Source organism: Parasteatoda tepidariorum, chromosome 6, assembly GCF_043381705.1.
Source record: "Parasteatoda tepidariorum isolate YZ-2023 chromosome 6, CAS_Ptep_4.0, whole genome shotgun sequence".
NCBI lineage: Eukaryota > Metazoa > Arthropoda > Arachnida > Araneae > Theridiidae > Parasteatoda > Parasteatoda tepidariorum.
This window is the reverse complement of record NC_092209.1, coordinates 53,903,670-53,931,278: the sequence shown is the minus strand read 5'-3', so window position 1 is coordinate 53,931,278 and position 27,609 is coordinate 53,903,670. Positions and strand designations below refer to the sequence as shown.

The following is a 27,609-nucleotide window of genomic DNA, read 5'->3' as shown; positions in this document are numbered from 1 at the left end:
ACACACACACACACATACACACATATATATACACATACATATATATATATATATATATATATATACACGTCTAGAGATCTCTACAGTAGATGCCTTTTTGAATCATTGGCGGACTACGTACTGTAAAATTTAAAATAAATAAATAAATAACTGTATATTAGGCCTAAGTTTAATACATATTAAGGATAGTTTAATCCTTAAAACATACTAAGTTTAATACAGATTAGGGCCTGGATAGTCTGGTTGGTAGGGCACTGGGTCTATGGTTAAGTGGTCTTGGGTGCGATCCCCGTCGGCCGAAGACTCCCCGTGTAGTAAATGGTGACTGATGCACGTTAAATCTGTGTCGAGTCTCAAAGTCCTCCATGTTCCCATAACAAATCATACCTCTGGGGGTACTGATCCAGGAGATTCCTTGTTTTCTGAATTGGTTCAAAATTGCAAGGCTACGGGGTTGAACATTAGTAGTGGTAAACCCAAAATTGGGTCGGCTGTTCAACAACGGTTATAAAATAAAATACATATTAGGGCGATCATTATAATTATGTTGACTTGATTACATATTTATAAAAGAAGTAAAAGTGTTATAAATGCTGTAAAATGTGGAATCTAAAATGATATTGCATATACAAATAATTAGGATAAAAAGTACTGTCTTGTGCTTGTTTTTATTAAAGCTCTCGACATTGCTATATAAAAAGCAATGTATTTTTGATCATGCGTATTTATTTATTCTACATCGAATAAGATCGAAACAAAAATTAATAGAATTAATAATTTTTAATTTGTAAGAGTTAAAACGATTCAACGTATAAAAAAATACAGTTTTTGACTCACACGTATATACGCTTTTACATTTCTGTCAAGGCTACCCAAAATTTCCTCAGTTAAGTTCTAAATTGAAACTGCAGCTCACCCGGCGGAAGTGTTAACTTCATGTATTCATCATCATCATCAATGGCTCGACAGCCTAGGGTGAACCTTGGCTTTCTCAAGAAGTTTTTTCCAGGCTAACCTTTTTTTCTTTTTGCTAGTGTTTTCCAGTTTTCTAATTTTTAGTTTTTAAGACCAAAAGGTCCTTCTCTAGGCCATCTATCATGTATTTATATTAAGCATAAATCACATTAAAAAAATAATAAACAATTTTAAATTTTCTCTTAACTATTTCTGTATTCAATTACTCAAATACTGTATTCAATTTTTAGGACCTTATTATAGAAAAGCTGAATCAGTAGCCATAGGTCTGTGAATTGATTTTGTTTCTGCAATACTTACGGTTCCTCTTCCAGCCGATTTCACATTTGATTGGTTCTGCCGGAGGTATTTAATGACATTGAAAGTTGTGCAAAATTTCAGTTTCTTGATACTTTATGGTCTATTTTAAATTCACGCCAAATGCAAACCCCACATATGTTTATTTTCTTATGGTTCTACTCATTGGTATCACAGCAATATTGGCATTCTAACTAATATTGCTAATGCCTAATACTGTGAATGCAAATGAGTAATATTGCCATATTAACTAATATTGGCATTCACAGCAATTTGTAAGCATTGTGATTCACTGTTGGTTCAAGTAGATTTTGACTGTCAAATTCTAAGAAAATAGCCTCTTTTCAAAGTTTTTCGAATGACCTTTGATCTTCGATGCAAAAAAAAATTTTTTAAAAGAACATATTCTGAAAACTTTAAAAAAAATTAAAATGTCAATTATCCCTGCCTAATTTGCCCAATTAAAAAAAAAAATGTCTCCTAATTTTTAACACCAGAATAGTTGACTTAAGTTATAACACAATTAAGCTAAAAGCATATCAAGCGAAATAAATTTGCTACAAACTTATTACTCTCTATACTCTATTTTCATTAAAAATTTCAATTAGCAAAATGTTCGCAAATCAATTCTTTTAGAGACACACCGAAATTTCCAGATTAAAATAATAATAATGATGACAAATATAGATTGATCACGAAATATTTCTTTCGACTCAACTTACAAAGAAGTGTGGTAAAAAGATAACTCATTTCGAAATGTATTTTAGGTAAATTTTCCTCTAAAAATGCAATTATTGCTCATACTTTTTACGTTATTTTTAGATTTCATATGAAATATTCAGTAAACCTGAATAATATATATTAAGTTAGTAATCGAAGTATTTAATTAAATTTAAATGATGATGACACATGCTTACGGTGTTCATTTTCAAGACAGAATTACGTCACTTAGGCTAATTTTAGCAATCTGGTGATATCATTGGGTCACGCACATGGGAAAACTGGAATAATGGATCAGCTTTATTACTTGGTAGATTTACACGCGATATATATATCGTTCCCAGAAGTTGGTAGTTTCTCCTGCAGCATGACAGGAATTCACGAGATTTTCCCTAATTTCTTTTAGAGAAATTTTTCAAAAAGTTTTGAGTCATGTTCTAAGTTGAAATGCATTATTCACTTTGATTTTTCACTTTCTGTGAAAAAGATAAAACACATTTCTGAGATTTTACTCAATAGAACATGAATAAAATGGGATTTTTTTAGGGAAAGACAGTAGTGATAAAATTATATGTTTTTGGAACAAGGGAATTAGCGGGTTTTTTAAGTAATCTGTTTCAGAGAAATTTGGCAAAAAATTGAGTCATACTGAAAGACTAATCCCACGTTGATTTTGATTTCCATTTCTTAATAAAGGCAAAAAATAATTTCATAGAATTTTCCTATTAATATTTTAAACACACCCAAAAAATAAAATGGAAAATTTTTGTATTTATTTAAAACCATTTAATGATTTAGAAACGAAGCAAAAACTGGCGCAACTGACACAAAATTGGCGCAATTTTCATTTTTAAAAGTTTTTGAGTTATGAAAATTTTAAAGGTATTTAAACTATTTTTTTTTTCAAAACTATTTACATACTATCAAAGTCCTAAAATAACAGCCCTGAATAACTTTTGAAACAATGAACGGATCTTCACTTACTAAGGTTCATCACGCTATTCACGCATAATACACGCATATATACGCATAAGGCTATTCACGTATTTCAAGAAACAAATCTTATTACATAATTATTAATTAGTTAATTATTTGATATCAAGTTAGAATATTATATCTATAACATATTTTCTCTGAATGAATCCGGAATACCAATCAAGCTAAGAAAAGTATTTTTATTTTATTCATTTTTTATTATATATATATAATTTTGTCTTCTCTTATAAATTTGGATATTCCTCTATCTATTGGCAACAGTTATTATTCCTTTTTTTTAGGTTGAGGGATAATTTAAGTAGTGCTAAATAATTACGTTATAGTACTTATTTCGCTGTTAAAGTAATTTTGTTAGGTTGTCTAAATAATTTACGTACAGTTGAATAGTAAGTTATATATTAAGTATTTATTTAGAATAATTTTGTATTTTTGAGAAAGTAAAAAAACGAAATAATTATATAGATTTATATTTGTAAAGTTTATATACTTACTTTTCTAATCTGGCTGTAGTTTTTTTTTTTTAAAGTTCTATAAGTTTTAACGGTTCATAAGTTTATAGTTTAGTTAGTAAGTTTATAGTTAGTTTGTAGCTTTATAAGTTTTAGCGGTGATGTGACGCGGCATACCATAAAACCAATTATTGGAGACGAAGTTTATCTTTTTTGAGTATTATATTATACAATACAAAAGTTATGGCTAGAGGGATGCGTAAGGAAGTAGTACAGCAAGAAATGGAGCATTGGTATAAGTTTTCTATTTTATCTCTTGACAGAGGGGGAAATAATTTTAATATTTCGACTACCTACTATGCTGCTATGTCTCAATCAATACTTACAGTCGTTTCTGTAATTTATGTCTGACGGACAGATTTAAGAGTTATTACTAAACTTCAATACATAAAGAACTTTGACAATATCGCGAACATTTCCTGAAAATAGTCAAAATCCAAGTTTTTCCGTGCAATCGACAACTAGACGGTGGAAAAATATAGTGTTTAAAACTAGTTAAAGTGTTAGAAATGGAGGAGGGGTTGTATAATTCAAATATTGGAATATAGTTGTGCTATGCATTCGATTTGGGTTACCATTTTATATGTTGTACAAGATAATTGTGAAAGGTGATCAAAATGGGTCGCCAAAAGCGGTTAGTTAAATATTATTATTATATTATTACTAATATTAATAATTTTTGGGGGGTTTAAACACTTAAAAAAGCTGGCTAACGTAAAAGTAATCTTTTTTTTTCAAAAACTGTTTCTTAATAAAAAGGATATGATTAGTTAATATTATAATAATTAGTTATTATTATATTATAATTAAATTATCTATTATTAACAAAGCGTGCAGTTATTATTATTGCTATTTATTTACTTTTTGTGGGCTTAATCACTTAAAAAAGCTAGCTAACGTTAAAAGTAATTTTTTTTCAAAAACTGTGCTTTAATAAAAAGGACACGATTAGTTACCATTATAATAATAATATTATAATAATTAGTTTTTATTATAATATTATAATTATATTAGTTCTATTATTAACAAGGTGGGTATTTATTATTATTATTACTATTATTATTATCTATTTACTTTTCAGCAGTTTAAAACACCTAGAAAAGCTGGCGGACGTTAAAAGCAATAATTTTTTTCAAAACTGTACTTAAATGAAAAGGACATAATTTTTATTATAGGCATGTAATTGAATGTTCTGAGAAATATGAGTCATCGATTTTACAATTTTGAAGCAGTTTGGAGCAACAACTTTTAACTTTGAAATTGTTTTCAGTACTATTTAAACAACTTGGAACTATATTTTAAATTATTTAAAAATATCATGTCTGAAAACATAATGCTAAATCAATTCAATTTTGAAAAAAGAACAAAAAAAGTTTTACAGTAAATTTTCCACTTGTGGAAATTTTTTATTCCAGAGCGATTAGAAAAACAGCAAAAATGAATTTGGGGCATTTATAAAATACATTTGGCCTATATTTGGGACCAAATATGTGGTTTGAAGAAAATAAACAGAATAGGAACAGCATTGCACCACTATAAGTAATTTCTTTTTAGTTATTTAGTAAAAACAAATTCATAAAACATAAATAAAAATGTTTAATAAACTAACTTTGAAAAAAAAAATTAAAAATCGAAGTCAGCAAATTTGAATATTTGCATTCCCGCAACACCCCGTTGCGGGCCATGGGCGTCATGGAAGTTAATTCCACATTTTTATGACCAACATAAAAACACAATTAAAATTGAATCTTTTACTAAACGGGATAATTCAACTTCAATACATAAATCAACATGAAAATGCAATAAAATGATTCCATAAGCACCGAAGAATGGTCATTACCATATCTACTAGTATGGTAATAACCATTTCTAATAACAAAGATCTTAATAAAACCAAAATATATTGTATCTAAACAATTCATTCGGTAATTTTTCCGTTCACATGGTGGCGCATACTACCAGAAATTCTGATTTTCAAAATTATGATTCTTATTATCACTATCATTTAGTAAAAATTCAAAGCTGGAAAGTAAATTTTACTGAACCGCCGGTAATTATGCCAAGCTCTAAAATGTCAAGATTAAATAAGCAGATTTTATCACACATGATTCTCATTATCACCAAATTTATTAAATTATAACAAATTTATACTTTGCCTGATACCAGGCGATCTTATTTTATTTATATTAATTCTTTTAAACGTGTTTCTGAAAAATTACTTATTTAAAACGACCAACAGTAATGGAATAGGAAGTAAAAAATATTTATGTATTCAAAAGGAAAATTAATGGGAAAGTGGTACTAATTCGTTTAGGAGAAACATAAAAAAGCAACGCCAATGATGCTTAATTAAGATAATGTATGCATATTGAAATACCGTAAGAAAATTTCATACTATCATTGACGACAATGATGCTTAATAAATGTTGGTAATGTGTATTTAGTTGAAATAAAAAAAGAAGTAATTTCTGAACTAAAAAGCAAAAATAAGGAGAAAAAAAAATACTTATTCGCAATTTGGGTAACCGTAAAAAATCTGCATATTAATATTGACACTAATGCTCAATTAATATTGATAAAGTGTATTGAAATAAAATAAAGTAAGTTATGTGCTAAAAAGTCAAGCTCCTGAAGGAAAGATTAATGGGAAATTCGTTTAAGAAAACCGTAAAACACCGCCATTCACAGCTGACGCTTAATTCATATGTATCACTGCCGGTAATATGTACTACTGGTATTATGGTAATTGGCCGATTGGTTTTGATAAGAATTTTACAACGGGTTTTCCGTAGTTTCAGAAAATATTTTTTTCAGTGGTAGTTAAGATAGTATATTAATATTTTAATGAATTAGAATTAAAAGAACTTTTTTTCACTACTACTTATAAATATTTAAATAGTAAATTAAAAGTCAGAAAGAGAAATGGTCATACTCCAAAATTCTTATGAAGTTCTAATATTTTTTTTAATGGGCTTTAGTTTGATGCCCCAAAGATATGCATAAACTCAAATGTTGAAGGGTTAGGTAATAAGTACCAAACGGCCCTTCGAAAGGGATATGTACTTGGAAAAAAATCACGTAACAGTGGTAAATTTTAACTATCATGAATTGGCCGCTAGCACTAGCATCATGCCAAGTGATGCTAAATACATTTCATCCTTTTTCCAATGGTATGAATTACAAACAACGAGTTTTGGTTACTTCAATAACGTAAAGACACCGAAGATTACAACATGTAACATTAAATTTAAAAAAATTAAATTATTTAAGCTATATTAATTGAAAAACCTAGTGGAAGAGCCAAGCAAGTGACATTTTCAGGACAAAAAAATAAGTTGTATGCGAATTATTTTATTACCAATTTATTAGAAGGTGGGACAAATAATTCTTTGCTTTATTTTACTTACCACTGCCTAATTTGAAATAAAAATCTTGCAAGCATACTAAAAACTAACATGGATTAGTTATGTTAAGATAAAAGTGAAATGAAAAATAGTTCTGTTACATTAAACATACCCATATTGAGGCAACGATTTTATGTTATTTTATCTAACTCATTAATTCCCCTAAAAATGTCATTCACCTGGTTCTTCCATCAAGCTCTTTAATCATCTGTGTCGGTATTAAACCTTTCATTTTTGAGCATGATTGCGTTGTGTTACTCAGTACCAGGGTTGGCAAGATTTTGCCGCAGGTGGAAAAAACCATGGTAAATATCGGTAAAAACCGTCCTGGTAAAAACCTATATTTTCCTAGATGAGAGGACAAAAACACATTTTTGGTGCAAAATTATTCCTAAAATTGAAATATATACTATAAATATAAATAATAACAAAAAAATTAACAAAATTATTATTCCATAATTAAATCATAATTTAATAATATATCATTTTAGTAGTTTAAAACATTATTGATTGGAAAATTTGCGATTATTCTCTTTTTTCCAGTGAAATAAACTTATTTTAAATTAATATAACTATAATTTAAAGCATAAAATATCTTTTAAGATGTGTAGTTAATTATTGTACAAATAATAATTTTTTATAATATAATAATAATAATATTATACAAATAATAATATTTATTTATTTGTAAAAAAACATTTATTTAAGGATTCTAAAATGAAAAGAGGTCAAAAACTTTCAATATTTTAAAAATTATTGCCTTTATATTAATTATTAATATGTTTAAAATAATTTTTTCATGTAATGTATCAAAATTATTATTCCTTATGATTGATTTAAATTTGTTTCAAGTATTTTGTAATAATATTTAATCAGCAATTTAGATAATTTGGTTTTTACCAGTTTTCGCCGGTTTTTGCCACTGCCCTGGCAAAAACTCCAATCCTGCTCAGTACTGATTTATTGATTCTTTTTTTTTAAATTCACCCCGTGCGAAGTACGGGTATTCAGCTAGTAATTAATAAAGCATATTGTACTCAATAAATATTATAATTTGTAAAAAAAAAAAAACGAAAATCAGAAGCAACTGCTAAAAAATCGAGTGCATCATCGCGTCAAATAGTGAAGTGAAATGCACGATTTGAATTCCATGAATCGTAATAATATCGTGTGGAATATACCGGGATTTTAAAAAATCAATTGCAGAAAAAAACGCATGGATTCGAAGCAAATCGAGCGTGTCCAAATGTGATATCTTAAATGCACGATTCGAATATCTCGTCCCACAATAATGTCATATGAAAAATATCGGGATTAAATCATGTGAAAATCAGCAGCAATAATTGCGAAAAAGTCGATCGAAAAAAAAAATAACGTTACGTTAAAAGGTAACTTATCAAGCTCAATTCTAATTTCGCGTGCCATAAATCATCTTGTATATAAATGAAAGGGATTCTAAAACAGTTCTGAACGAACTTTCTTAACTTAAGAAAGTTCGAAGCAATAACTGCCATAAGAAACACCATATGGAATTACGATGGTATAGACGCGAATCATCAAAAAGTGATTACTCAAATCCGAGATCAGTATTTTGCGTTATGTAATAATATAGGTTTTAAAAACTATAAAAAATATTAGCAGAGACTGCCCCCCCCTCGTTCAAAAAATATGATTGAAATACCACATGGATTTACGATTTAATCCAGAGCGTTGAAAAGTGTTACTCCAATGCCAGATTCGTAATTTTATGTCATAATATCATTAAAAAATATTGATTCGATTTAATTGAAAGCGAAAAAAAATAGGACAAATATACCACATGAATTTAATAATTCTTTGGTAACAAATCGGAATTTGTAAAATTTGTATTTAAGTAAAAAAAATAAAAAAATGAAAGAACACCAAACGATTACTTAAGTGCAATCGTTTTTTTAAATTACTTCTTGCATTATTAATTCATTAAGGAATGTTTCTTTGAGTCTCGTGGTGTTGAAGAACTTTTGGAAGAAAAAAGGAGTTGGTAAGAGAGGAAAAAATTTCAAGATAGGATTTTGCGAAAGTTAAGAAATTTAAATTTCAGATTACAGAATTATTCACATATTCTGAAAGAAAATTTAATTCAATTTAAAGACCAATAGAAATTATTACAATTGGAAGAAAATAATTTAATTTTTAAAATTACTGAAATTGAAAATAAATTACATAACAAATGCTTACACTTTTTAATTCTGATTAAAAAAATTCTTTATACAAATTAGGTTGCAAATATAGCAAATTCATTTTATTTGTAACAGTAAATTATTTAAATCAAAGTTGAAATTTCTTTCAAAGGGTTAATATAATAAATTCACAGAGAAAATTTAAGTTATCATTAAAAAAGAAAATTAACGGAAAAGCAAAATAACTCACTGATCTTAAATGTTATTCACTGATAAAAAGTGATATAAAAACAAAATAATCTGTGACATGATTTTTAAAAAAAATTCAACACAATTTTCATTAAAAATAATTTTTATTCCGTTTAATAAAATAAATATCTAGAATAACAATAACCACTAAGAAGAGAAACAATTAAAACATAACAAAACACAGTCACTATTTTGTTTCTTTCCTTTAAAAATTTATTAATCAAAAGACAATGCAATAGGAAAAAACCTTATCAAAATTTTTTATTAATGTTATGTACATAAAAATCAATATTTTTTTTAATTTTTATTTAATTTAGAAAAAAAGATGAATTGATAAATTTGATCACAAAAAAATATTATTAAGCAATTAACAAATTTGATCAGGAAGTGTATTCATAGACCTTAGAACTTTGATTATCTGCATCATAATAAAAGAACACAGCATCATCATAGCAGAGCATATCATAAATATAACACAATTGCCACTGGTAGCCGATTCCTTGTGAAGCGACAACAACATTATACATGTTATGATGTTCAGCGGCACTCGAAACCAATTCATTATATTTGCCCGATGGGATTCAGGTATAAATTCACTTTTAATGTACCCTATTGAGGGAAAGTAAATCCCAACAGCTATTTCAATAAGGAAAAATGAAAAATAAGCAATCATTATATTTGTATCTGCAGACTTAGTGGCTAGACTACATCCGATTTGTGAAATTGTGGCTAATATAATGGCAAGCAATAACATTTCGTATGGCTTTTTCTGAAGATATATGGACAATTGATAAAGAGAAGATCCAATCATGATGCAAACCATAAAAACAGAAAAAACAATACCTAACGGTGGGTGTTTAGAATCTAATATCGGAGTCCAAAGAAACACAAATACATACATCACACTTTCAAACAAAGATTGAACGATACCAAGCATAAGTATCAATTTGTTCTTTAAAATTACTTGTAAACCTTCTAAACATATATTTTTGGCACTTTTCTGCCTCTTTCCGTAGTTCTCACCCCAAGCTTTCGACATTACGGCACAACTCAACATAAAACACGGTATGGCAAGGATAAAAGGTGACACAGGACCGAAGTTCAGCACATCTGATGTGAAATTAGCAATGATGCCTGCGACGATGGCAAGAATGCCATTTCCAAATGTTGCTTTTGAAAATGTAATAGAGATCCACTCCTTTGGGAAATCATATACCTGTACGTGTTCGTAAACATACCAAGACTCGAAAACTGAGAAAAGCAAAGATGTAGAAATACCCCCAAGTAACCTCCCCAAAAGTAAAATATTATAATTAGGAAATATTTTAAGAAAACAACATAAAGAATAAGTGACACAAAACACCATACACATACGCTTGCGACCAAAGTAATCTGCCAACACACCTGTGCCGGTGCCAAACAAAACACTGGCAGAGAAACCCACAACATACAATGCAGCAATTTGGGTGCTCGTGAAACCATAATGGCTATAAAGTTTGTAAATGTAGGGACCTTGTAACCAATCACCAAAGAGAGCAAGAAAATACACAACATAGTATTTCCTCTGAAATTTGAGAAAATGTTCATTATTTGTAGAATGTAAATTTGATTTTGTTTTTCTCAGCACATATTGTATCATGCAGCACACAGATATTGAAATGAGTAGCAACAAATAGGTGAAGCTCGTATACCAATTATCAGATACCTAGAGGAGTAAAGAGTAAAAAAAATTTATTAGATTCAATGAAATCGTGAAGTTTTTATTTACAGTGAATGAAAAAGAGTTATTTACAAACCCTACTGGGATAAGAGTTTTGCAAAAAATCTCAGTCCATAAACATGAACAAGTTCCTCAGTCATTTACTCTAATTTACAGCCTCTTCAAACACTTAAAATTTGGAACAAAGAAAGAAGCTCTAGTTGAATGTCAATAAAGGTACATGACATAGCAGGAAAAGGTCAAGCTTATTTTAAATATTACCATAAACTGAGGAGCAAAGATAAGCAAATATAAAAAATAAAAATAAATTATTTTTGTCAAGCCCTTTCATGATTCCTCAATTCTCAACTTTCTATCTTGATTGATTTTGAGAATAAGCCCTTCAATTTTTCTGACTGATTTATAAACATTTTCAACTACTTAACAAATTAAATGTTTAATTTCAACTATTAAATGCTTAATTTAAATTAAAATTTTATAATATGGTGTAGGCCCCAAATTAAACATTTTATGAAATATTAGAAAATATTGAATATTAAAAAAAAATATTTGTCAAAGTGTAAAAATAGAGGCAAAAAAGCTTTGCCCAATAAAGGGTAAAAGCAATATCAAAAAAATAATCAATAACAATGCTTTAAAAGCATGAGGAGGAGGAGAAAAATTTGGCATTTCACAGACAATTTAGTTCTCATATTTATGATCTACCTCTGGAATACCAACTTTCTACACTTTGCTCCTATGCTCTTTCTATTATTTTAGTGCGAGCAAAGTTTTTATTTCCTTGTTTACTAAATTCGACTTAAAGTTAATTTCCACTCTGCAACAAGTGAATGATTTAAAAGTTTATATATAAAGTCACTTTCTTCCAGTTCTTTTGCAGTAGAGCACATAAAATGCTGGCAAATTAACTACATTTTTAAAAAGTTTCAAAATATAAAATATTTTGCAAAATGTGTAGTTGTTGGTAGTTTTGTGTAGTTGTTGGTAGTTTTGCTTAAAAGATATTGAATTATGTAAAAAAAATATGATCTGAAAGTTTGAATTGTGGCTGATAAAACATGGGTCAATTAATACTTATCAATAAGCATAACATCAATTAATAATTATTAATCAAACATAAATAAACATTTGTAAATCTTTAAACTCAAAAATTTAAACATGAATTGAAAATATAGTTGAAATAGATTACTTAAAATCTTAAGTAATAAAATGAAAGATTTGAAATAATAGATATGATACTGTAACTTAATGCTTTATTAAATAGTATGTAAATATATAATTATTTATATGAATTAACATAACCATATCAAACAGAAATTTAAAAAAAAAATGTATATTTTTCATTTTATAATTTAAATTCAAAATAAGTTACAGCTTAAGAAACTATTTCATTTAATTAGTTTATCAAGATAAAATTAGAAAATTGATTTATGAAAGAGAACAATAGATAGAAACATTAATAAATTTTTTAACCAATTTAGATTGTAACAATAAATTTAGTTTTGCATGCAGTAATACAGGCTAAATTTTTCTTCAAACATTGAAGTACATAATAGGACAATCCTATTTAAAAAAATATCTATATATAGTTATATCAGAACTCTTTTAAAAAGATGCAGTAAGAAAAAAAAAATTATTAATTATGAAATTGTAGTTTATAAGGAATACTTCCAGTAGTTTCAAAAGCCATCTTCTGCATTTTTAACATCACTGCAACTGTGTAGTAAATTAAACTATTGATAACAATTAGCAAGTTCTACAATAGAGAATTTATCAATCTAGCTTCAAATCTTTTATTTGAACAATCCAGTTCATAGTTTCACCATGACATCTTGACTTTTTCATTTATCAAAAATTTTGGTTGCCTTTTTTTGTTAAATTTTTTTTAAACAATTCCATTAAAAAAAAGCAGACTATAGCAGCAAGCACTATAATACACAAAAAATTAGCTCATAACTTTCAGGTTCTTAACTATCAGGAACTTAAGAACCATTTCCACTTCAGTTTAGTTGGTTTTCCTAATTTGCACCAATCAGATTTTTAAATTTCCTATGCATAATTTATATGAATTTTTAGTTTAGTGAAAATGTTATAATAAGAAATACTATTAGTATAGCAGAGATGCCAACTTGCTCCGGACATCAATTATATATTTCAAAGTGGTTGTTTATAAATTGTGATTCTTGGTCTAATAAATTCAATTTGGTAGATTTTTATCCACCACTATTTCTAAATAATTCGCAGGCTTATATAATTCACCACTTTATAGAATTTATGTCATGCTATGTCTTTTAAAGAACAAACAAATATAGTCAGATATTTGCAAAATTTACTTTACCGTTATTTTAATTATTTTGGCGTGTCCGGAGCAGTTGGCATCTCTGGTATAGCAGTGTTTTGCTAAGAAATTTTTTTCCACTTGTCCATTAATATTTAAGGAGTTAATTTTAAAATAGAGTGGTGAATTTCAAAACAGAGATTACATTTATAGATAACAGTTATTTTACAACACAGAATATAACTAACATATAAATTATTCAAAGAAAATACACTAGAATTATGGCTTCAATATTTGATCAAAAAACATCAATCCTCATTATTTTCTGTTATTTTCACTATTTACAGACTATGGTTTCTAAAGTAAACAAAAATTTATTTAACATAAATGGAATTCAAATTTTTAAGTACTTTTTTTTATTTCTACTACTTAATAGCATCTTCGAAATTCATGTTACAATTGACACCTTAATTAGTAGCAAAAAAAATGTGCCCTTCACAAAACAACCTGGAAAGATTATCCAATTCCTTCTAAGCTGATTTTTCAAATTTAATTCCATTTTGAGATGCAAATCTCTTTCAAAATCAGCTGCTCTTATTAGCAGTTATGTTAGAGCAATAAGAATTAATTTTTTTTAAATTCAGAATACATGAAAGAAGTTATTGTCCCTTCCTCTAGATCAGGGTTTCTTAACCTGTGGTTCATGAACCCCTAAGGGGTCCATGAGTCATATTTTGGGGGTCCGCTAACTAGTCCTAATTTTTAAAACGTTTGGAAGCCCCCATTGATTGTAAAGCAATCTATGGCAGCTATAATTCTGTTTGCTACGGTGTATCTTTGCGAAGCGGGATTTTCCATACTCGTGACTATAAAAACAAAACATCGAAATCGATTGAATGTTGAACACGATATGCACGTTACTTTGTCGAAAACTATCCCCCAATTCAACTTGTTAATTAAGGAAAAGCAGCAGCAACCTTCACATTAAAAATCTTAATTATCAAAATTTTGTATACTATTAAGATAATAAAATTAAATGTTTTCTAATGATGGATGGTTTTTGCAATTATTTTTTTCACAGGGGGGTGGTCCGTGACTTCTTAAAATATTTTAAAATGGGTCCATTATACCAAAAAGGTTAAGAAACACTGCTCTAGATATACTGGCAGAGTTTCCTATTTTGCACGGAGTATTTCTTCCCCAGAAATCTTTTGGAGTATAACTTAAATCTGTTGCATGAAATATGCATCCCGATGAAAGAAATATGGGTCCAGATGCATAATGACAAACTCTGAAATAGAGTGCTGCATATTTTTTTATCACAAATAGTTTATTAAAAATAACTCTAAATTGTTTGTTTTCATATAAAGAAAGAAAAGAAAGGTAATATATCTAGTCTTTGGTATTTAAAAAAATTAAACATTTTTAAGTCTTTATGTACAGTAATGATTTTAACCATTCAGATCATGCACCACTGGCTGTCTGTCCCAGAATTTGCTCAATCTCTTTCTGAGTAGTATAGGAAAATATATTTTCAGTGGACAGCACAAATGATTTTACACTGGAATTCACATCTTCAGCAACCAAAAGTTAAGTCTCTTGCTTTCTTTCAATTTTTATTATATGCAGCATAAGTGATAAGAAATTTAGTATATTTAATGTTCAGAATTTTCATAAAATTGTTGATAAGCATAACTGTAATACAAATTTTTCAGTAAATTTGGCAGTAAAATGTTCTTAACTATATATAATAAATTGATCAATAAATTACATATAATGAATCAAATTTGATTCATTTAACTTTGACACAATTTTTATTTAAATTATATAGACAGCATTGACTACATTTAAATAATTAAAGACAAAAACTAATTATCATGTTAAAATTTGTACTAAATACTTACATTTGTTATAGTATTTTCCTTAAAAGTTGTATTCATCATGATGAAGTTACAAAGATGATTACTAGGCAAAATGTTTCACATGAAATATAACCTGTAAGAATTAAGTAAAATTAATAATTGAAATTCATATTATTTTGCAAAAAAACAAAAATTTATGTAATTAGAACAAACAAAAAATGAAAAAATGTTTGATTTCACAAATTTGTTATCTTTAAAAAAACAGAATTTTCATCCTCTGAATCTATCTTTTATCTATGCACCTCGGCAAATGCAATACTTCAAAACAACTAGCACATTTTAAAATATTATGATCTTGTTTTAAATAGTAAAACCATTCGAAAACATTTATATCAATTATTACAAGCAAAAGATAATATGGGAGAACACGCTTGTTGTATCCCACATAAAAATAAAAGTAGTTTATTGTTTCATTTATGTTTTAAAAAAACTACTAAATAATTTTCAGAAGCTTTTTCTTAGTCTTCCTTTTGTTATGATCCTGATAGCAGAATTTACAAATTGAATCTGTTCCATTATCTTCACAAACCAAAATTTATCTGCAACTTCAATGTAGTTATGCAGAGATTATTATTGCAAAATTACAACTTAATCTAACATACATGCAGCAAAATTTTATAATATAAGGTGCTCAAAGTAATACATAAAAATATATGTTGCTTAAGTTTAGGTTGAATTTTATACAATGTGCCAAAAAAAAAAAAAATAGAGAAAAAAAATTCCTACACAGTTTAGCCTTTAACCAAGTAACAGAAAAAAATATTTACTTTTTTTTTTTAGTGGCATTCTCTCAATTCACCTTTTTATTTTTTATTACGAGCAAGTACAGAGACATTTTTTAAAGAAGTCCCAGCACCCTCAATTGCATGTTCACTTTAACAAAAAAAAAAAAAAAAAAAAAAAATTAATGAAAAATAATTCACAGCACCCACTGCCATGCTGGAGAGTTTCTGTTACTGATTAGGGTTTTTTTTAAAGGTCTTGTTTTAGTAAAATTTAAAAAAATTTACTCATAATTTTGAGAATTTTAAATTAGTATCAAATCAAGTTTTTCAATCAGGGTCTTGTTTATTGTGACTGAACAAAAAATCTCTGTTTCTCATTTAATAAAGTAACAAGTTTATTCATTGCTATTTACAAATTCTACAACACACAGGGTGCGAATTAATGACATATAATAGTTTTTTTTTTTATTTGACAAGGGACCAATTTTAAATTAACAAATCTATTTCTAAGATAAAATATTTTGAAAAAAACTAGTTTTCATGAAAGTAAATTGTCAAGAGTTTGTTAATGTACCAAATATTCTAAACAGAATGAAGCATATTTTAGAACAGGTTTTTATTTACATTTAAACTTTATTTTTTAACAAGAAGCTCTTAAACTCCGAATTTCAATAGTAAAAGTCGAATTTTCTACATTTCACCTAAGCAAAAAATAATAATACTGATTTTTAAATATTCCAGTATAACAGATTAAAGAATTTAAACAAAAAAAAAAGGTTTTGAAAAAACAAAGTCGCTTTTTAAAAAACTTTTTTAAGATGTCCATTTTAACATTAACTGATAGAACTTTCCATTCCCTTTAAAACTTGGTCTTGTAGTGGTTCAAACCTGTCGATATATTAGATTCCAGCAGCCATCTAAAAAAGCCTTGACACAGCAGTTGCCGCAAGTGCAGATAGTTTTAGCTTTATCAAACCATTTTATTTTCTGAAGTTCATAAGCTCTTGCAAGTACCTGGAGAACTTGAACAACTTACAGGATCTATGCAAATTAGTTTCACTATTTAGGAACATCACTAAGGAAGTCGCATGGTCTTTGCAAGTTACTGCTTCTATTGCAATTGGTGGTGTTTTGCAACACTTAAAATAAAATAAGCGATAATATTCATAAAATCTTTTCTTGCAAAGTTGACGCCTGCACAACAAAAATACTTAAGGCATGATCATGAACTTTTAGTAGCACATTTTGCAGTTAAGTTCTCAAGCTCAACAATTTCAATATCTTACTGACCATAAGCAACTTCTGCTTTTCAGAATACACCTGAAAATGCTCCCCCAACAATCATAACATTTCAGATATTGTTCAAGTTTTTATAAAAATAAATTAACATACACCAGGGGTAATTGTGAGCCCAGCTCAAAAATCCTAAAAATTTCCTGAGTAAAATCATTAATGACGCATTTAAAAAAATCATTGATATTTTCACAGCGTGAAATTCTAAAGAAATTATATGGAATTATATTTGCTTTTAGCTCTAATCACATTTATTATTCTACCAGAAAAATTTTTTACAAATGAAAGAGATGCAAAGTATAAATTCTAGTTCTAATATTTTTAAATAAAATATACAAGAATTTTTATACATAAATGTGATCGATGGTTTCTGCAAACGTCTGGACTTTGGATTTCCGGATCGCGGTTAGTGAAAAATCTGGACATCAGGATTTTTTCCGGAGTACAATCATCTCTGATACACTCAAAATGTCTAAATTTTTTAAATAGTTTCAAGTAGAACATAATTTGAAGTAGAACACAATTTTTTTCAGACACATTGCAAGGGAAATGTGCCAACAAGGTATTGTGTTTTACACATACCTTGCAACAAAATGCACCGCAACATGCCGCAAATGAAAAAGATAATAACTTACACTAGGATGTAAACTTTCCAATAACTTACAATGTTTATATAAACAAAATATTTTAGAAACCCTTAGTTTCTGTATAATATTAGTAATATGTAATTTATTAATAGTCACCTTTCAATGTGTAAGGGGATGGCATAACTGATAATAGTGAGAGCATATATAAATAAAAAAGAATAACGATACAATTTTTAAGTCAAATAATGGAAAAAGGTTATAAACAGCAGACATTGTTAGTACAAATATAAATAGATATATCAAATTATTAAGTCACATAACGCTTAGTGCCTTTTTAAACTAATTTAATGATAAATACAAAAATATTTTTAAGAATTGAAGTAACAGAATCAAGAATCAAAATCAATCACCTATCAAATTGGAGCAAAGTTAACTAATCAAACACCGTATTACACTACGCATTTATTGAACAATAAAATAAATTTGTTAATATTACACATGCATCAGACAAATATTTCAAACAATTTAAATGTAAATAACCTTATTTAGAATGATAGGTAACTGAGTCAACACTGGGCAAATTTACATTTACATTTTCCATGCTAGAAAAATATAAGCCATAAAGTTTTCATAAATCATCGATTCCTATATAGACGGCCAGGAAGGGCATTCATGCTGCATTTGAATTATTGCAGAGCAATTGAATAAGAACATTTCCGGCATCATTTATAGAAATGTTAATACTCGTTGGTTAATGCAGACTACTCATAACAAACATAAAGAACTTCCATTTTCAAAATGTCAATAAAGTTTCTTCACTTCATACTTATGCCCATAATTTTTTTTAACGAAAAATATTCAAAAGCAGCGAATTTTTACAAATTGAAATAATGAATAATTTCAATGAATTAATTCAATAATTTCAAGGAATATCAAATTTTTCAATGTTATTTAACAAATACCGGAAAAGAAGAAAACGAGGACTGAACGGAAGTATAAGAAGTGACAGAAGTATGTAGTCGGAAACGTTTCTAATAAACAAACATAACATTAGAGAGAAAAGAAAATTGCAAAATCAATTAGTTATTAGTTTTATATCTTACAAAATTGACTGTTTGTTACATTTTATGGAAATAACAGGAATTGGTTGAAAAACAGACAATTCTATTGTCTAATACTGTTAAATTTTAAATATGAAACTTTCATTATATTGCCTTTTAATTTTCTTGATGCTTTCCCAGAAGACCTTTGCAAATTTTTATGAAGCTAACTGCTCTAATTTATTAATGGGACAGTATCCTTTTATGGGTATATCCATATACAATTACTGCATAATTTTTATAGTGTTGTGATTTAAGCAATATGTTAACCAAAAAATTTTTTTTTAACTAATACACTACTTTGTCAAGTTGGCTTAGCAATGTATGAATGATACATTACCGCTTCATTTCATTTCTTTTATAAATTACAATTCTGCAAGTAATGTATTCAGCTTCGTATTTCCGTATCGTGATCTGTGGCAGAATTATCGCCAAGTCTTGGAAACTTCCGGGCAGTGGCCCGCGAGAAACTAAAAAAAAACATCACAGAAAGGGACCAACTTGAAAGGTATAACTCGTAGCCACCCCCGGGAAAACATCTACATATTTTTTTTAAAAAAATTTGCAAGTTTAAAATTTATTTAGCACCTTGGCGATTGTAGTTGGCGTTACAGATCACGATACGGAAATATTCCATGCTTGGGGCATGTAATAATTTACATGGCAAAAAGCATCTGGTTCAAAACTATTTTATGATTTACATGTCGCATTCCGCTATCATGCTATTCTAGTTCACCAGAATAGCAATTTATCTTATTTCTTCTGAATTTTCTTGCTTTCTTTGTGCAATAAGATGTTTAAAACAGTGTTTTAGATTTCAATAACTTTAATCTTTTGCAACTGGTCCTAAAATTGTGAAATTATATTTCCTCTATCACAGAGAAATGTTAAGTATGTATAATAGGTTTAAATATTTTTAGAGATAACCAATATTCTTATCAATTTTTTTTTCTAAATAACTGAAATTTAACGTAAGATTTGTAAATTTATTTGACCACTGTTCGTTAGTTAAATTAATTTTAATAAAATTGCAGGGTGGTCACAAAAGTTTGTAGCAGAATTGAAGCCGTCATTGAAACCTGGGATAATATTGAAGCTAATGTTCTCAAGGATTTATTTAATGATACACAGCGTTCATATATTACAGATCATGTATAAACATGGTGAATATATAGGCTTTTAACATTAAACATACCATGACCAGTCAAAAGACCAGTTACAGTGAAACCTGCCAAGTTGACCCCCCTTGTAAGTTGGGCACCTGCATAAGTTGACCTCAATTATCAAGAACGGAATTTTTCCTATATAATACAGTACAGAATCCGTTATCCGGAAATCAGAAAACCGGAACGAAATTCGATAAATTTTCCCACCATTTTTAAAAAAAAATTTTTTTTTTCCTCATAAGATTTTAGGATTTTTCTTTCTTTTTTGAAAGATGTTAACCTTACCATCATTTTGTAAATAATCATTAGTGTATTACTCCATCGTTTTTTCTTCTTTTTAAGATTATTTCCAAAAAAAAAATTTTTTTAGTTGGATTTAACAATAAAAAAAACGGCTTTTTGTAGCGATTCAGAAAACCAGAAAAATCAGTTATCTGGAATAGCGATAGTCCCGATCGTTCCGGATAATCGGTTCCCTACTGTATAAAGAAGCAAAACCTTTGTAACTTGACCACCTGTCTATCTTGTATGTTGACCACTGAAATAAGTCAATTTTGTCTTGGAGTATTATGAAATTCTATTCTAGAACCCTCATAAGTTGACCAGAAAAAAAATTCAGAAAATTTTGTCATTTTGGCAATGTATGTTAAAATTTCACTTATTTGGTGAAATAGCGTAAAAAGCTAATCTAAACCCTTTTGTGAGTTGACCCTAAGGGGAAACTGTGAGGGGTCAGCTTTTTACCATTTCTCCCATCCGTTCATTGAAAACAGGTGTGTTAGTTGAAAAGTTGCTCTTGTTGCAATAGTGAGCATTTGAATAAATGAATTCTCTGAAATATGCTTTGATCCTTTATTTATGGTCTTTGATCTTTAAGTGTAGTAAATAAATTTTAAAGTGTTCAAATAATTTTATTTTGTTAAAGTTTTCAAATTACATGTTTTCGTGTTCTGATATTTTAAGAAATTATATTTATTAAACACTTCACATGCATAACTAACGAAATAATTTTTTTTTTAAAAAAATTAGTTAAATATTAGAATTATATGTATCAAATTGAAGTTCATTCAGGTTTAAACACATTTCTTAACATATTCATTTGCATATTTTCTGAATAAAATGTTTAAGTCAATTAAAAAAAAAAATTAAATATATAGCAACTTGATATAGGAAACGAAAAAGTAAACAATGACCCACCCCCTCTATAAGTTGACCACTAAAACAATGCACCACAAGTGGTCAACTTACACAAGTTTTACTGTATATACACTGTATTGTATTACATTATGATGTGTTGGTATGTTAAATGTTAACAATAGTAACTTTATTTCGGCAGAATACTATTTTTCCACTTTTTTTTAAAGTTAATTAATTCTTTTTCATGCCCAGGTTGGGTAGGAATTAAGTTACTCTTCGTAAATATGTTTTTGGATATAGACTCTCTTAATATATATATTTGATTCTTATTGGGGTTTTTTTTTGTGTCCAGTTATGGCATAAGATCGAGCTGACTTTATTTCAGTGACACTATACATCCAGGTTTCTCTTATTCATCTGGGAGTTATTTAATCTTTATGCATGCCAAACATGTTTTTTCTACTGTTAAAAATCCTTACATCTCCATTTTATAAAATTATTCTTAATAAAATTTTGATGCCAGAGTATGGTTTGATTAGAGTAGCTTTATAAAAAAGTTAAAACTAATGGTGTCATTTTTTTTTAGACTCAGAAATATAATGTTTAGAATTTTTATAAATTTTTCTCTAAAGTTGAAGCAATAAAGTGATTATAGCTGATTTATGTAATGTTTAAATAGTCTTCGAACTATACTAATGCAGAAGAAAAATAGTCATGAAAGTTAAATTTTATATTTCACTCAGCAAGAAAATTTGTTCTGCTATAAACTAATTTTTCATTTAAGAAATTATAGTTTTTCTAGATATTTTATATAGATGGTGTTTTCTACTCTAGAAAGCACTGTAGACTTTACTTATTACTGCCCAAATCTGCGGTTACCGTATTCCATGTATTTTGAGGACATTTGGCTCAACATGTTCACTATGTTAACAGTGAATAAGTAAATTACGCAAAGACGTTAAATGGGAAAAAACAGTAAATGCAAGTTATAGAATAATAAACATAAATAGTGTAAAGAGAGTAAACATGTAGTTTGAGAAGCAATAAAAACTTAAAATTAATATTAGAATAAGAATTGTTATTAAACACTTTTCAACAGTATACCAACTTTGAAATTTAAAAAAAAATTTGTGTTGCAAAATAAACTTGTCTCCATCTAACATATATACGGTGCACTGCTTGAAACAAAAACAAATAGTAATAAACAAATCAAAAGAAACCAAAAAAGCGAGTTGTTTCTAAATATAGCAATCATGCTGGCTTTTTAAACAATATTCTATAACTAAAACAAATTTTCACTTCAAATTCACCAGAACTACTTAATTTCATTAATATCTTATGACATACAGAAGATTTGAGCTCTGAAATTATATTATTTATTTCTTTTATTGACAACAAAATTTAAATACTTGAAAATGTCCCATGCAGGAAATAAATTTCCTGATAGAAATTCGTGAAGATAAAGAACTTGAGATTTGTTTTTGCTTACATTTGTACTGAAAAAACCATCCATTCAGTATAATTCATATTGTTGTGCTGTCACTTTTGCATATATTTTCTTTAATTTTATCAGATACCTTTGTCTTCCACCAGATATTGATCCTAAAACCCAACAACCATGGTCATGTCAGAAAAATAATTTGGCAAAAGGTATGTATATTTAAGTCGATTATTTTTATTGTAGTTATAAATGTAATGTAAAAGTTATTATATGTTATCAAATGTTCATATTTTTGTTCATCTCACTGTTTTTTATTACCATTTTAAATCCTACATCTGCCTTTTGCTTTAATTAGCATTGTGTACATTTTTATTTTTTTCATATTCTTTTAAAGGTAGTACAACTTGGTTGATAGTTCAACATAAATGTTTCAATATTAATTTGTTTATACAGTCAAACCTTAAAATCCTTAACTCGATGGTTGGCACTAAAAATTTTGTAATACCAAAAATCAAGTATTTTAATTGAATATCAGATATTTTTAAAATTCAGTCAAACTAATAACTGTATTGGCTTCTTAAAAGTTGGTATGGCATGCATTTTCTTCAAAATGCCGCTAATTCGACTGATGTAAATATGTTAAGTTCTTCATGTAATTTTATGTATGTTTTGCTGAAATTCTTTGCTTTCATCATCTTCCGCTTCTAATATATCTTCGGATGCTTAGAATCTCTTTTCATATTTTTGAATGAGACTGCAATTTATAACTGTATTTTAAGTAAATTGAAAAATATTTATGCAGATAATTAATTCCATATTACCTTTTAAGTTCTATCAAAGTGACTGCTTTATTAATTTTCTAAGTTCAATAGAATCCCATATGCATAAAGATTTTCAGTCCTGGTAACTACTTTTCGAGAAAGTTATAAAGAAAACTGTTTTCTGCTTTTCCTATGAGAGCAAAAACTTGGAATAAGAAATTACAACTATGGTGTAATGTCTAGATCATAATTATATATAGAATTTTTGCCCAACTAGAAAAAGTGGAAACTAGTGTTCTTGACAAATAGTTAATAGTACTGAAGCATAGAGCAATTTAATTATCTGATTTTAAATTAAACTAAAAGTATTTTTTGTCCTTATTCATTGAAGTTTTATATTTTCAGTTTTGTGCCGGCCAGCTCAAGGAATAAAATGCAGAAATGGTACAGGTTTAAATCAAACAATGTTTGAAAGAGATATAGAGTGTCAATATACGTAAGTTTAAAAAAAATAAATTATTTTTTGGAATTGATTTGTAGTTTTGTAAAACTATAAATTAAAAGTATTGTTTTTAAATGACATGAAATTTCATTAAGCTGTAAAACCTTGATAAACAGTATAAGTTGTATCCTTGTCTTCTGGATTGAGTTCAAAATTGCAAGTCTATGTAGTACACTAGTAGTCGTAAACCCAAAAATTGGGTCGGCTGTTCAACGACGGTTATAAAATAAAATAGTTTTACTGTGTCATGGTGAACTTATAAGTATTAAAGAGGGAACCTGAGAACCTTAAAAAATATATATTGGATGATTATCAAAGAACTTTGCTAACATATGAGCCCTTGGCTAACTTACTGTTCGAGAGAAGGAATATATATATATAAACAGCATCATAGTAAAATCTTGAAATGGATTTGGAGCAATATTTTTAGCACGAAAAATGGCAGTGTTCAGCAGTTATGAAAAAAAAGTAGTCTATAAATTTTGAACATGCTTGTATTGAATTTGTATGCTGCATCTTTCTGTGTTAAAGATATCTTTCCAACTCCATTTTTAAGTTTTTAACTGAGAAGATGATGCTACAATGAGAAAAACGAGATGTTGCTGCATAAAAATTTCATAATTCTATCTCTGTAACCATGGCCATGAAAGCGGCACGATCCTTTTTACGAAATTCTAGAGCTCATACTTTTATCCAAAAAAAAAATATTTAAATGGTTTGCTTCCGTGAAGGTCATGTGTTGGTAAGGCAAATCATTTTTTTTATCTCCCTGTATTTATAATTGAGATAAATAGTATAAAGTGGAGAAAAAAATATTAAAATTTTTAGTATTGTAAGTTATGTTGATTTTTAGTACGCACTAAGCAAGCACAATGCCAGTAGGATTTACTATTTTGAAAACTATAGTTTTATCTAATAGATATACTTGATGCCTTGATAATGTTATTTCTTTTTAATTTTCTTTCCTTTTCAGAAATGGTTATTCATATGAAACAGCGTTATTATTGTCACTCTTCTTGGGAATGTTTGGATTTGATAGGTTTTACCTTGGATATTACGCTATTGGTGAGTCCTGATATTTAATATCCAATTGGATTATGTAATTTCTAGCAATTTGTATTAAATTGAAGAAACTGATTATCTTTATCTAATTAAAAACAAACATTTATTAAAATTGTGCTATTAGTTGTAATTTATCCAAATATTGTTGTTTTACTTAATTTGAATAAGTTGTTAAAATAAGATTTATAATTTTGGCTTAAAATGTTTTTTAATTCAAATTATTTAATGTGTGATGTAGATGATTAGAAAATTTGTCAGCCTTTAATTGTTTTTTAACAGAATACATCCTGCTTGCTTTCACTGATAATGAGTTACAAATTTTGTTCTTAAAGCAACATTTTAGTGAAAACATTACATATAACAAAATATATTTTCAGGATTAGCTAAGCTGTGTACTCTTGGTTTTATGTTTCTGGGACAATTAGTGGACATTATATTGATTGCACTGCAAGTAAGTAAATTGTTTTAAAACTCTAGTGAAACTTTTATTTCTAGTCATTTAAGTTATGTTTTTTAAAGTTCTTGATCTTTTTTTGCAAATTAGTGTCCTTTATAACAAACTATTTAGATCCTATTATTAAAAAAATATATATGTTCGACTCATGTGCTTAAAATTTCTGTTCTTTTGGGGGGGAAAAATAGAATCAATTCCAAAATGAACACAATAAACTTAAGCTTTGTAGTATAAATAAGAATGTAAATTTCATGTAAACTTCAAACTAGCAGTACAAAAATGCATTGCGTAAATAAACAAATTGCAATTGTATGTAAGCTGATGTATTACCTGGTCAAAAAACAAGTATTTTTTATCATCCAAAAAACCAAATTTACCAAAAAAATTAATAATATATATATAGTTCGATGAGAAGAATATTTTATTATAAAGAAATTTTTTGGAGGGTATTAAAAGCATAGGAATAAAGAAATATATTATGTATTTAAGCTTTAACATGAAATTTTTTTGATCCATTTAACAATCAATAATGTAATTAACGTTTTTCCACAGAGTAGTTTTCTGGATGTCATAAAGCTCTTAATTGTAGCATCCATTGCATTCTACTTTGCAACCAAAAAATTTCAATTACCTCATAAGTAATTTAAAACAATTTTAATCAAGATTTTATTTTCACTCGAGTGGAAATCAAAATTTAATTTTACATTTTCGATAAATATAACAATCTAAAGTTGTTTTTAAGATTTTATTTGTATAAACATAGAAACTGTTATCTTTATTTTAAATGTTCTCATTTCTAAAAAGAATTCCCTATGCATACTAACTGCTGGTAATTTTTTAGGTTGTTGGACCAGCAGATGGCTCTCATTACATTATTAGTTACTTTGGACCAAAGCTTACTATTCTCAAAAGAGACAATGAAACTTTTGTAATGCCACAAGACGATTGGTGACTGTGTTGTTTCATTATGATATTAATGAAGAATACTGTTTGTAATCTTTTTTTCTTTGTAAATAAATTTAGTTTTTTTATAAGCTGTATTTTGATTACAATATAAGTAATAATATACATCTCATTTTATTGTTTATAAAATAATTGTTTTTCACATTTATTGAAAAAAAATGTCAAATCTATAGAATTAAAATGCTCAACTGCATGTATTTAGTCATCTCAATATTTTTAATAATAAGACTTTCATTAAAAATAATAACTAAGTATCTGTTTTCTGCTAGTATTTTCACTTTAATTAACTGCATTTTAATAATTCACTTTAATCAACAAGCATTTTTCATGGACAAGTATTCAGAATTTCCGATTTTGATCAAATCTTCTTGTACTTATTATATCTTTGTATATTGTATAAAATTGTTTGTCTTAACAATGACAAAAAAGTACTGTAATACCCAGTTTACCATGGGACAATGACATGATTTTCATGTAAACTTTTTGTGCACCTATTTCATACAATTTACTTAAATAACTGATATGAGCTAGTATTTTTGAATGTGGAATAAGTTCATTTCTAATAAAAAATAAAGCAACTTTCTATTTGCTCTCTTAAAATGTTCTTCAAAAATAATCGCTCGTTTGGTAACACTGGCTGAGAATAAATGCCAATGCAAACATGCACTTAGTGAATTTGCTATCCCTCACTGTAATTGACTTGATTTTGTTCAGTATTCTTTTGCAAGTCCTACTGTTTGTTTTTGTTTCTTATACCAATCAAACGTAGCATGCATACTGTTCAAATATAAATTTTATTAAAACAAATAATTAAAAAGAATAAATTAAAAGACCTCTGCAATATTATCACGTTCCTACTGTGAACATCAAGACCTAATTTAGAGAGTACGGTGTGCAGAATAATAATAAAATAAAAAACGAACAACTCTGAATAACTTTTGATCTAATGATTAATTGAATCATGTTCTAGGACTTTAATCTGAATGTTTTGAAGGGGGGGGGGGGACCTCAAATATGGCAATTTATTAGAGCAGACGATATTTCAAGTTACGAAATCAGGCACAAAAATGAACTTTCTCTGAATAAACAGACCTTTTCTTGGCGGATGCAGATATCTGACCTTCAAATTATAAAGGGCTGTCACAATCTGAGAAGTATGGCCCTAGAGTTTGGTCAGGAGAGTGGTATA

At 27.8% G+C, this 27,609-nt stretch overlaps 2 protein-coding genes across 3 annotated transcripts; one reads left to right on the top strand and one right to left on the bottom strand.

The window, feature by feature from the left end:
* Window positions 1-9,394: 9,394 nt before the first annotated feature.
* Window positions 9,395-18,644, bottom strand: LOC107441098 (molybdate-anion transporter). Of its 2 annotated transcripts, none has more exons than XM_016054245.3 (3): window positions 18,375-18,644; window positions 15,212-15,302; window positions 9,395-11,014 (listed from the first exon to the last, which is right to left on the bottom strand). In XM_016054245.3, exons 2-3 carry the CDS (start codon window positions 15,248-15,250, stop codon window positions 9,677-9,679), a joined length of 1,377 nt encoding a protein of 458 aa, XP_015909731.1. In that variant the 5' UTR covers window positions 15,251-15,302; window positions 18,375-18,644; the 3' UTR covers window positions 9,395-9,676. The 2 variants fall into 2 exon arrangements, with proteins under 2 accessions (XP_015909731.1, XP_015909732.1); XM_016054246.3 differs by having other exon boundaries at window positions 18,245-18,637.
* Window positions 18,645-18,832: 188 nt separating this feature from the next.
* On the top strand, window positions 18,833-26,491 carry LOC107441099 (TM2 domain-containing protein 1 biscotti). The gene is made up of 6 exons (XM_016054247.3): window positions 18,833-19,128; window positions 22,811-22,887; window positions 23,845-23,935; window positions 24,915-25,006; window positions 25,381-25,454; window positions 26,299-26,491. Exons 1-6 carry the CDS (start codon window positions 19,028-19,030, stop codon window positions 26,407-26,409), a joined length of 546 nt encoding a protein of 181 aa, XP_015909733.1. The 5' UTR covers window positions 18,833-19,027; the 3' UTR covers window positions 26,410-26,491.
* The last annotated feature ends 1,118 nt before the right edge of the window (window positions 26,492-27,609 follow it).

Coding starts and splice junctions, on each gene's coding strand:
- LOC107441098 (XM_016054245.3), bottom strand. CDS start 15,250: ATGATGAATACAACTTTTAAGGAAAATACTATAACAAAT. Junction 11,015..15,211: donor AGGAAAATACTATAACAAAT/GTAAGTATTTAG, acceptor TTACTCCTCTAG/GTATCTGATAATTGGTATAC.
- LOC107441099 (XM_016054247.3), top strand. CDS start 19,028: ATGAAACTTTCATTATATTGCCTTTTAATTTTCTTGATGCTTTCCCAG. Junction 19,129..22,810: donor TCTAATTTATTAATGGGACA/GTATCCTTTTAT, acceptor TAATTTTATCAG/ATACCTTTGTCTTCCACCAG. Junction 25,455..26,298: donor TTATATTGATTGCACTGCAA/GTAAGTAAATTG, acceptor GTAATTTTTTAG/GTTGTTGGACCAGCAGATGG.